Source organism: Gekko japonicus, unplaced genomic scaffold (genome assembly GCF_001447785.1).
Source record: "Gekko japonicus isolate JY-2015 unplaced genomic scaffold, Gekko_japonicus_V1.1 scaffold2196, whole genome shotgun sequence".
Lineage (NCBI taxonomy): Eukaryota > Metazoa > Chordata > Lepidosauria > Squamata > Gekkonidae > Gekko > Gekko japonicus.
In genome coordinates, this window is record NW_015160288.1 from 112,475 (window position 1) to 124,631 (window position 12,157).

At 44.5% G+C, this 12,157-nt stretch overlaps 1 protein-coding gene across 1 annotated transcript in view; it reads left to right on the plus strand.

Annotated features, from left to right (window-relative positions):
• Positions 1–500: 500 nt before the first annotated feature.
• Positions 501–12,157, plus strand: part of LOC107114338 (PR domain zinc finger protein 10-like) — an 87,742-nt gene continuing 76,085 nt past the window's right edge. Inside the window, 4 exon segments of the mRNA XM_015415784.1 lie at positions 501–656; positions 3,072–3,236; positions 5,566–5,596; positions 5,599–5,621. Of these exon segments, the coding sequence (XP_015271270.1) occupies positions 564–656; positions 3,072–3,236; positions 5,566–5,596; positions 5,599–5,621 (312 nt within the window). The 5' untranslated portion in view covers positions 501–563.

Below are 12,157 nucleotides of genomic sequence, written 5' to 3' on the forward strand. Positions count from 1 at the left end.
TCACTTGCATTCGTTTCATATCACACTGGTGGTTGCAACACCCCTTCCAGGATATGAGAGGAAACGAATAAGCACTTTAGCATTGGTTTTGATTTGACCGGTACAGTCAAATAAGTGAATTCGTAACTTGCTTTCTTTATTACATTTTCCACAGAAGAATTTCCACCCCCGGTATATAGAGTGGAAAACTTGCCCTTTTGATGTTTGTGGTTTCTTATATGGCCCTTCCTCTCTGCCATGACCCAAACTGCTTGTACTGTCCTACCCAGAACTCAGTGGAAGCAGAGCCGGTCCCTGTTCTGTATAACTCCATGCTCAAATGTTACCGAGCACCGAGAACCGGATTTTTATTTCTCTTGATTTTATCACACGTTAAGTAGTACATCTTTCAGCCCCCTTTATTCACCAAAGCCAGTATGCTGCTCTTTGACGTCTTGTCTTTTCCCCTCTTGTCTTCTGTCTTTCTCTGTAGCCATGGTACAGAAGATCCCCTTGTCTCGAGACGGAGCAGGCGGATGACTCTATTCAACCAAGCTTGGTCCCAGTAATTTAGTTATCACACCATGGAGGACCACAGCAGGGATGACATGGACTTGAAAGAAGAATCTGCACAGGTGTGGTCTGAATCAGCTGAGCAGGAACAGAGCACTGCTCAGGTGACTAGTGGCTAATGCGTTTTCTGACTGCTAACGTTTGCAGGATTCATGTATGAACAGAGCTTGCCTGCACGGGCACACGTTTAAAGGGTTGCTTGTGTGGGACCTGACACTGGCTAAGCTGGAAACTTTGCAAAAAAAATCTATATCTAAACATTGTGTGTGTATGATATAGAAACATACCTGAACATACGTCAGTACTGTAAAGTTAGAGGGATGTGGAATGGTATGATATAGACTACGGGTGTCAAACATACGGCCCGGGGGCTGGACCAGGCCCCCAGAGGGCTTCTATCAGGCCCGCAGTGGAACTGGCTGTCTTCTGCTTCTTCTTCCAGTTCTGCTGCTGCTGTGTCATCGTAGGTTTGCAGCTTACAGATACATTTTGATGCAATAATTCAGAGCAAGAGGCGTCAGTTATCAGACCCTGTTAAATAAACAAAATATTGCAAGAGTGCTAATGTTTTAAGCATATATTATAAAGTTTAGATCTGTGCTACCTGGCATTACATTTTATGACACACATGGCCCGGCCCAACAAGGTGTCATTTATGTCATATTTGGCCCCCATAACAAATGAGTTTGACACCCCTGATATAGACCAATCTTGTCAGATCTCAGAAGCTAAGCTAAGCAGGGTGGGTACTTGGAAGGGAGACCACCTAGAAAGCCTCGGCAGAGGAAAGCAATGGCCAACCACCTCTGCTTCTCACTTGCCTTGAAAGCCCATTGCTGGGGTCTCCACAGACAGTTGCAACTTGACAGCCCGTACATAAATACTGTATAGTGGTTTTAGGGGTGCAGCGATCCAGAGACAAAAATGGTACATTTAGCTGACTCACATAGAACCATAGGATAGGGAGGGAACCCACTGCCTTTTAGACCAAGACTTTGTCTAAATCAGGCCCTTTCATATTAATGGTCAGAGCGTCAGATTAGGATCTGGGAGATGCAGGTTCGAATCCCTGCTCCGCCATGGAAGCTCTCTAGGTGACCTTGGGCCAATCTCAGACTCTCAGCCTGACCTACCTCACAGGGCTGCTGTGGGTATAACACAGAAGAGAGGAGAATGATGCGAGGTGCTTTGGGTTCTGACTGGGGAGGAAGGCGGGGTGTAAGTGCAGTAAATAAATAAATAAATATTAAACCACATTTTCAAAAATGGAGTCAGAAAACCGGAGCAGACCTGCTGCACCATGTCAGAGGAGAAATAAACAGTATAATTAGTAAGTAGCACAATAGCCAAGATACATGATACAGAGGAAGGCCGGGAAACCGCAACAAGAGTTTACGTCAGACTTTGAGGGAAGTTCCTGGAGGCTGTAGAAGGCTGTAGAAGATAGCATTGCTCCTAAGGAGATGGATAATGAAGGATCTATTCCAGTGACCTGCAACCAGGGTGGTGAGAGGGTTGGAATCCAAGTCTTATGAGGAAAGGCTGAAAGAGTTAGGTATGTTTAGCCTGGGAAAGAGAAGGCTTAAAGGGGACATGATTGCAGTCTTCAAATATTTGAAGGGCTGTCATGTAGAAGAAGGGAGCAGATCTATCCTCTCTTGCTCCGGATTGCAAGACTAGATCTAATGGGTGGAAATTACAAGGGAGTCGATACTGGCTAAATATCAGGAGAAACTCCCTAACTGTAAGAGTGGTTGAGCAGTGGAACAGACTGCCCCCGGGAGGTGGTGGATGCTCCTTCACTGGACGTCTTCAAGCGGAGGTTGGACGACCATCTTTCAGGTATGTTGTAGGGCTATCTTTCGGCTATGCTCCTGCAGAGCGCAGGGGGTTGGGCTAGATGACCTGCAAGGTATCATCCAGCTCTAACAGTCTATGATTCTATGAAAGATGCAGAAGTAGGATCTATTCTGATTCAGCTCATCTGACCTAAGCATTGCCACCATTTTCTCCCCAACAGAGTCTCTGTATCTTTAATTAGGTGCAGGGCCCGCTTTCTCTACCCATGTCCTTGGAATCATTGTACCTGTCGAATCTCTGCCTGTGATGACACTTCTACTGATATATGGTCTTCCATTGGAAACAAAATGGAATTATTTAATCTCAGTAGAACTGTAATGGGAATATTTGGACCCTGTTAGTTAATTGACTTCCATTCTGTTGACCAGTGGTTATAGACAATATTCTCTGGTCACAATGAACTGACTTCTCGATTGGACAGTTCGATCGAACAGCTGGTGATTTATTTCCAGTGCTCAGCTTTCGACAAAGGTGGTATTTAAAGTTGGAGGTGCCCATTCGACACGATCAGGTTATTTCCTTGCTCCTTTTTAATACAAGCTGAGCACGCACATTGGGACTGTTTTTACGGATGTGCTTTTATAAAGTGTGTTCTCTACACTCAAGTGTATTCCCTTGGTACCCAGCTGTTCCTTTATTCTTTCTTTCCTCTACCCCAGGTTCACTTTGTCCCGGAAGGTGGAACGGTGGCTCAGATCGTGTACAGCGATGACCAAGACCGTCCTCCGCAACAGGTGGTCTACACGGCCGACGGCACCTCTTACACCTCAGTGGATACCTCAGAGCACACGCTGGTTTACATCCATCCTGTGGAGGCCACTCAGGCAAGTTACCACCACCCCCCTGCACCGCAGTGTCTGCCTACTTCTGGCCACAGGGACAGATTATGTTGTCCAGGACCGGGGCCAGCTGCTTGCAAAGCTGTGTGAATGCCTAATAGCTCTCAGCTGTGCTTAATCGTCTTGCCATCGGCGAAGTGGGAGTTGGGACTTTTCATCCTAAATGAGAGTGCAGATGTTGTAATCAAAAGCTGCTGGTAGGCTATTGAGCACCGAAGCCCTGTCCATTTCGCTTCTGTGGAAATGGAATAATTAAGTTTGTTTGACCTCTTTTCTCCCCCCCCCCCTTTAAAAGACGCCATCAGTAATCAGTGGAGGATTTCAGCCGTCGCTGTGTTATATAAAGTAAAGGGTTTCCTAATTAATGCTTTCCTGAGTCCTTGATTGTGCAGCGAAGTTTAGGTAACTGCTGGTAATTAGGTCGCGCAAACTTGTACACTTATAGCAGTTGCGCTAACCCTTAAGTAGTCAAAGTTGCTGAGGTAGAACTGTCTTCAAACCTTCTGCCTTCAGGGAACAATTCCCTCTCCAGTTTTTCTTCCCAAGTCACTTTTTAAGCATTTTCCATGGAATCCTCGTATGTTGGCCAGGGATTTGGGAGCATGATCTAAGGTGCACCGTTAGTTTACGCACAGTACATGACAGATCTGGGCTGATGTGGACAGAAAGTGTGCACTAGACGCACTCTCCTGCATTTACCCATTAGTAGTGGTGGATGTGTTGTCTCTCAGAGAAGCTCATTTGCCTTTACTGCTCTTCTTAATGAAGAAACCCTGATACATTTCTAGGAGACACAATTTGTAAACCACTGCTCTAGACCAGTCGTGTTTGTGTTGGTAACCCTAGCCTACTTGTGTCTTTTTTCTTTTTGAAACAATGCTAGAATTATCATGCCCTTACTTGGATAGCCCAGGCTAGTCCGATCTCGTCCAGTCTTGGAAGCTAAGCAAGGACAGCCCTGGCTAGTATTCGGATGGGAGACCTCCAAGGAATACCAGGGTCATGACGCAGAGTCAGGCAATGGCAAACCACCTCTGTATGTCTGTTGCCTTGAAAACCCTACAGGGTCACCATAAGTCAGCTGTGACTTGATGGCGAAAAAAGAAAAATCCTCTTCTGCAGAGTTTTTAGGACCTTACTGGGTCCATTCCCACGTCTAAATTTTTGTACGATACAGTCCATTCTTTTTACGAGTCTTCCCTCTTGGTCTAAATGGCTACGCAGGGCTTTGCTTTCAATCTGAGATGAAAAGGGAAACATTCGGCAGAGCCTAGGAAGCTATGTGTGCATTTTCTTACTGCTGTCTGGCACATGACTTTTCTAAATGTTAGGAAACCATGCAAATGTAAATTCATTACCCCGTGTTTCATAGATGGCCTCTTAGAATGTTGATGTTAAGGCTATGAGAACAATTCTATTAAGCATACATACAGGTATCGTATTGGGGTTAGTTTTGTGGATTATTTCATCGCATTGGCCGAGTAATGAGCATTGTGAGTGTAAGAGGAGCCATGCTGGATCAGAGCAAAGGTCCATCTGGTGTAGCATCGTTTCCTACAGTCACCGACTATGTGTTTCTAAGAGGCCACAAGTAGTGCATGAAAGCAGTAGCCTTCCTCTGCTGTTGTCGCACAGCAAATGGCGTTCAGTACAATATTGTCTCTGAACATTTAGCCATTGTAGTCAATACCCAGTGAGAGACCACTCCTTCCAGGAGTTTGTCCATTCCCCCTTCCCAATCACCTAAGTCAGTGGTAAATGTGATATGGCAGCGCATACCCTAAATTAATTATATATTGTGTGAATACTTTATTCTGTCCTGAATCTATTGCTAGTCAGTTTCATTTGAGTGATGCTGATTTCTGGTATTCTGGAACATGGAGACAAAGTTGTCTGTATGAACTTTCTCAACACAACGGATTATTGTTTTTTTAAAAATAAAACTAATGTTACGAAACTGGGATTAGACCAATTCAGGGATAGATGGCTGTTAGACCTGATGACTTAAGGGGAACCTCCACATCATCCAGGGGCAGTAAACCTCTGAGCACCAGTGCTAGAAGGTAACATCAGGGGGAGGCCTTGGTTTCTGTGCCCTGTTCGTTGCCCTCCAGAATAACTGGTTTGCCACTGTGTGAAACAGAATGCCGGACTAGATGGACCATTGGTCTTCTTATGCTCTTATAGAATAGAATCATCTCTTTTGTCCCTGGTCACTTCCCTAGTAGGGAAGCTATTCTGTTGCTGTGAGGTACAAGTAAACAGTACAAGAGTTTTTGGGGTTTTTTAAAATTCAGACTATCATTTTGTTTAGACTCTGTTTACAGACCCGTCCCAAGTGACTTACAGCAGGATGCAACTACGCAGCAGGTAAGGCCCAGCTATTTCTGTTGATCCTTATTTTACTTTTCTCTGTGGTAGATTCAGACAGGTAGCCATGTTGGTCTTTGAGGTGCTACTGAACTCAAATCTAACTTTCTCTGAGGTAGATTCAGTTGCCGTACTCCATGTTCTGTTTCAAAACAGTGTTCACTCAGACACTGCAGGCAATGGGTCATTTTTTCAGTGTGCTGAAGATGGTATAAAAGAATTATTGTCCTCCATGGTCTACATTCTCTTTTCTTTTGTTCCATTGTTGCCTAATCAAGCAGTGTTTGTTATAACCTGCTACACCTATTTGATCACGGATAACAGTGGGACTGGGGGGAAAAAACCTTTGGTGTGCACACCGCATGCAGTCATGGCTCTAACATACCATCGTTGATGTTCTGGGGAAAGAAAATGATCGGCTTTCTCCAGCCGTGGGCATACAATTCCAGCAGGAGTGTGACCAAAGACAATCCTGAATTAAGGAAGGACTCTTATCCTAACCAGTAAAAGCCCAGCTAGAGCATAATGACATATCCCTTTAACAGCATACGGTCAGTTTTGGTAGAAGACTGCTGGACCCTGACCTTCTGTTCTTTTGGAAAGTGTTTGGAAAGGTTATCTCTGTGTCGTTATTCCCAATTCCTAAACGATTAAAAAAATTCATCACCTTTATTGTACTTCTGCAACATTTAGGAGATAATTGTATCTCCTCCTTTGTACTGACATAAGTTGTCTGAGTTTTCCTTTGGAATGTGACTGTAAAAGGTAAAAATTCCAATTACTCGCTGAGTCGCTGCCATGTCTGATGTGTATAGTCCTGGTTTTCTGCTTCATGTGCTCACTAGTGTGAAATTGACTAGGAATAGCATAAAATTGAGGGCTGGGGATGCAAGGGCTGGAAGATGCAAAAAAAAAATCATCCACTTGAGAACCACTAATTTCTCATTTCATCTCTGTTGGAAACTGGGCGATTAAGCTGGCAAGACTTGCAGTCTTTTTTGTCCTAACCCACAATGTAAAACGTGGTTGAGTGGAACTTTCGACCACAGGATACTTCTTAGTACCTTTTCAAAGTAAGTTTCAGTTTCAGGTCATAGAAACCTCTATCGTAATAACTATAACATATCAGTTTGGCAGAAGACCCAGGTGTTTCGGCATGTGATTTCTCCAGATTCATCACTGGGTGCTTGAGAGCCTGACTAGATTATGTTCACAGTATGAAAAGTAGCCAGATGCTGATTGTTGAGAACAGTCCATGGAAACTGGAGGAATTTGCCTCAAAGGGACACAAGTAGTATGGTCTAAAGCAGGGGTGTCAAACTCATTTGTTATGAGGGCCGGATCTGACATAAATGAGACCTTGTTGGGCTGGGCCAGGTGTGTCATAAAATGTAATGCCAGGGAGTGGAGATATAGACTTTATAAAGGACACAAACACAAAGGTTTGTTTTTTTTACTTAAAATTGCTTAAAACATTAGCACTCTTGCAATATTTTGTTTATTTAACAGGGTCTGATAACTGACGCCTCTTGCTCTGAATTATTGCATCAAAATGTCTGTGCTGTTGCAATCTTGAGTATGCTGTTCAGGCGTGTATCTGTAAGCTGCAAACCTATGATGACGCAGCAGCAGCAGAACTGGAAGAAGAAGCAGAAGACAGCCAGTTCCACTGCGGGCCTGATAGAAGCCCTCCAGGGGGGGGGCTGATCCGGTCCCCCCCCCCGGGCACATGTTTGACACCCCTGGTCTAAAGGCACATGATAAGCAGCTTTTGGGAGGGGTTGGTGGTGCAGTGGTAGAGCATCTGCTTTGCATGGAGAAGGCCTCAGGTTCAGTCCGCCCAGCATCTGCAGCTAAAATGATCAGGCAAGAGGTGATATGAAAGACCTTTGGAAAGCCACTGCCAATTGGAGTCGATAATACTGACCTTGAGGGACCAATGTTCTGATTCACTATAAGGTAGTTTCACTATAAGGCACTCCATGAAATTACTGAGCGGTCGGGTTAGAACGGATAAAAGAAAGTACTTCTTCACCCAAAGAGTGATTAACACTTGGAATTCACTGCCACAGGAAGTGGTGGCGGCTACAAGCATGGACGGCTTCAAAAGGGAATTAGATAAGCATATGGAGCAGAGGTCCATCAGTGGCTATTAGCCACAAGGTATAGATAGGGACTCTGGGGCAAGTGATGCTCTTTCTTCTTGGTGCTTGGGGAGGGGGGTCAACAGTGGGAGGGCTTCTAATGTCCTGGCCCCACTGGTGGACCTCCTGATGGCACTGGTATTTCTGGCCACTGTGTGAATACAGAGTGTTGGACTGGATGGGCCTTTGGCCTGATCCAACATTGGCATCTCTTATGTTCTTATGTGCGTGCAAAGTTGCTGAAGCCAAGCTGGTCTCGATCTAGCCTAGATGGGAGACCCCCCGGTAACCCCATGTATTCCACCCTGACCTGTGTTATGGAAAAAGGGTGGGGCATAAGAATTTATAAATAAAGGTAGGGAGTGGAAAAGAGAGGCTGCTTCTTGGCTGGCTTTTTAAACCTCCAATCGGGATCAGATAACCTCTTCTGCGCTCATGCTGCTAGGCGAGATGCGCTGATTGAGATAAACAGAGATAAAAAGCCCACCAGACAGCCGTGTCTTTTTTCCTTCTTAGCATGACTTCAAGCCAAGTACCTCCACTTCCCTTGACTTTCAGCTCTTGGAAAGCTGAGGACGGTGGCACACAGACAGGAGACCCCAGCCACTGGGAAGGGGGTTATGATGAACAGGTGATGCGCAAAGTGGACATTCTCCTCACCCTCAATACACTTCAGAGGGAAGGGTGGGTTGGGCTGGACATGAGCAAAGCTGGACATGAGCAAAGCAAGAATTCCGTGCAGCCAGTCCCAGGAATTGTTGTTAATGTGAAGTTAGAATCTTGTCGGTTAATGTTTCCTAAAGAGGAAATGTCTGCATTTTTGAAAAACAGAGTGAAATCAGAGGATGTTTTGAGAATACTGGGAACATGTGTGTGCCCTTTTCACAACATTTGCAGCGGGAAGAATGCAGTTGATAGTCTTATGTGAGGACATATGAAGGTTACAGATGGCAAGGGAGTCTGGCCAATGAGAGGGGCAAAGATTCGGATGCTGTTGGTGCTCTGACAGGTGTATGCATTTAAAAAACTACCGCAAACCTTTCACAATTGCCATACGTTTTGTGAGAACCCTTGACAAAAAAATGAGATGAGGCAGGAGGGGCATGGAGTGATGTAAGAGTGTTGACAGTTCAAAACGATGATTTTTTTTTTTAAATCATACCAATGGAGAAGTCGATAGGAAGCAGAGTTCTAAAACAAATAAAGATGGAAATATTTTCCATTGAAAGAAAAAAGAAGAGTAAGAAAATGAGACACTGGCACGTAGGAGAAGATTGTGTCTAAGGTCCCCAGTTTAGAACAGTAGCAATTATTAATAGCGGCTAAGTAAATGGTAGCCAGGTATGTAGGGAGAAATGAAAAATAAGAAGGTGAGTCATAAAGCAGAAATCTAGCAAGGAAAGAAATGCTGTTGATGTTGGGGGCGGGGAACACACTTGGCTAGCAGTTTAGAAAGAGAATAGAACACATTAAGTGAAAGAAAGAGCTGAAAGATTTTGACAAGTAATTACAAAGCATAAAAGCGCGTGCACAGATCTTTTTTTAAAAGAGTGGGAACAGGGAAGGTACTGGCAACAAAAAGGAAAGAAAACAGTATTTGAGCATTGACACTACAGCGTGTAATAAACAGACTGACATAGAGATGTGAGGGGAGAAAAAATATTCACAGGAAAGATCACATCTCTTGTGGCTCTGATCGAAAGATCCTCCTACACAAGTGGAAAGGGATTGTGCTTGCATTGGGGGTTCATGTTAGATCGCCGCTAACAAAGACCCGGAGAGTGATTTCAACCAAAGTGATCAGCTTTATTGCAGATACGAACAAGCGCTTGAATTCAATCATAACCAGAACAACTTAACATTAAGAGCTAGGCTCCATTTAAACATTCCCGGGCTAATGTAGCCACGCCTATTTACACTTAACAACCAATGAGGTTGTGCGGATAAGGACCAATGAGAGCTCTTACCGCTCGGGGAAGTAGTCCTTTCCTGGTTGGTCGCTGTTGTCGAGCGACCAATAGCACGTTAGTGCGGAGGAGCCTTCGTCTGGCTCGAAGCTTAACATAGGAGGTGAATGAGGCGATTCATGTAGTCATTTCAATACATTACAGTTCACCAATACACCCCCCTCCCCCATGAAGCCTCCCCTTCCCTCTGGGAAGCTGCTCTGACGTGATGGAACAGTTTTGGGGGAGCTGAGCGATCCGCAGACAGGAGGAATCCTAATCCCATCCCAAGAGAGTTATGCTCTTCTAAATCCATTTACTTCAATGGAGCCTGAGGCATCCAGGTCGAGAGGGAAAGAGCTTTTGCTTTATACAGTGGTGGTAGAAGAAAGTATCATTAAGTTGCAGCTGACTTATGGCCACCCCGTAGGGTTTTCAAGACGAGAGAAACAGAGGTGGTTTAGTATTGCTCACCTCTGCATAGAAACCCCGTATTTCCTTGGTTGTCTCCCATCCAAGTACTACCCAGGGCAGGGCTCTTTTTGTAGAAAAAGCCCAGCAGGAACTCATTAGCATAATAGGCCACACCCAACAGCAGGAACTCATTAGCCTATTAGGCCACACCCCTGACAGCACAGCATATTAACATATTAGGCTACACCCCCATGTTACCAGAAGTGTGGTCATCCAGCCACGCCCACCTCTTGCTTCTTATTCTGTTTACCTTGTTTGTTGTCAAAACCCAGGGCCTTTTTTTGTAGCAGGAACCCCTTTGCACGTTAGGCCACACCCCCCTAATGTAGCCAATCCTAATGAGTTTCTGCTGTTGGGTGTGGCCTATTATGTTAATGAGTTCCTGCTGGGCGTGGCCAACTTGGGAGCCAGCCGGAACTCCGTTCCTGTGCATTCCTGCCCAGAAATAGCCCTGACCCAGGGCTAATCCTGCTTAGTTTCTGAGATCTGATGAGACTAGGCTGGCCTGGGCCATCCAAGTCAAGGCAAGAGGCACCAAGCACCACTATAAAAATGTGAGGACGTCCCGAAAGCAGAAGGAGGAGAGCACCGGAGAAGGATGCAAGCACGTCTTTTAAAACAAGAGCAAGAGAGGCTTTGCAAAAGAAATCAGATATATTATGGCAAAGAGAATTGCAAAGATTTCAAAAACACACTGAGCAGATGCATGCTCATTGAGCCGAAATAAGAAAACTGCAGAGAGGCAGAGTTTATTGAGACAAATGTCTTGAAGGATTGCCTCAAATTTGAATCCGCTTTGCCTGAAATGCTACAAGGCTAAAGGAAGAACTGGAAGGCATAAACAATAACCTGAAAACTATGATTGATGTTTTACAAAAGAAACAACAAAGCCATGTGAATTATTGGTAACCCGTGTCTGTTGAGTTAATGTTGAAAGGGTTTGTGTATTTAGAAGTTTTAGGTGTTCTTAAAAGTTTACGGGAAAGATTTCCAAAATGCCAGAAAAACCTTTTTGGAAAAAACAACACTAAGTTGAAACTGTATTCAGATGTCTGATTTAACTGCAGTTACCCATGATAAATGAATGCAGGTTGCACAACTTAAACAGATTTTGTTTTCCCCCAACAAGCAGGATTGGGCTGGGCTAAGCATTAGAAGAGTATCTGCTCTGCATGCAGAAGGTCCCAGCTTGAATCCCTGGTATCTCCATTTAAGAAGGACCAGGCAGTAGGCAATATGAAAGAATTTGGCCCAAGACTCACAAAGTATACAAGAAGACTCATGCTGATAGACCAGTGGTCTGACAGGATAAGGCAACTTCAATACATTCAAGTGTGTTGAGTTTTTTTTAATCTTGACTTTGGATCCCAGTTAGTGGAAGGAAAACATGCTGTGCAATCCTGTATATCTCTGCTAAGAGGCACACCCCACTGTGTTCAATGATGTTTATTCCCAGGCAAATATTTGTAGAATTGCATCTTAATCTCTAGTAAAGCTGTGAATTTGTACATCATGGGTAGCAAAATCTCTATATGGAGGAACCATAGCTAAATAAGCATATTATTTTTGCTTATTGAAAACTGACCCTTCAAAGTGTGAGGAACTGTGTGAGTAGGAGTCCATGGCTGCAGTCCCCAAAGAATAAGAGTCCAGTGGCATTTTTGTGACCTTAACTAGTTTTACTCTGGAATGATATGAAATAAGGGCTGCCACTTACGTGGAAAGACAAGCATTGAGGCTCACTCTGCCCACTGTTCCCTTTTCATTAGGCCACAGTAAACAAATTGCACTTTGATTCTTGTCCATTTCAACTGTGGTGTTGCAGCAGCAAAGCTGTGTTTTGGCCTCAAACCAAAATCCGCTAAAGAGTTGCATGCATGCGGTACACACATTGGAACAAAACACACAAGTGTCAATGTATTATCCTGATATCCCTCGCCCACTTAACGAAGACCCAGCCTGTACATTAGTA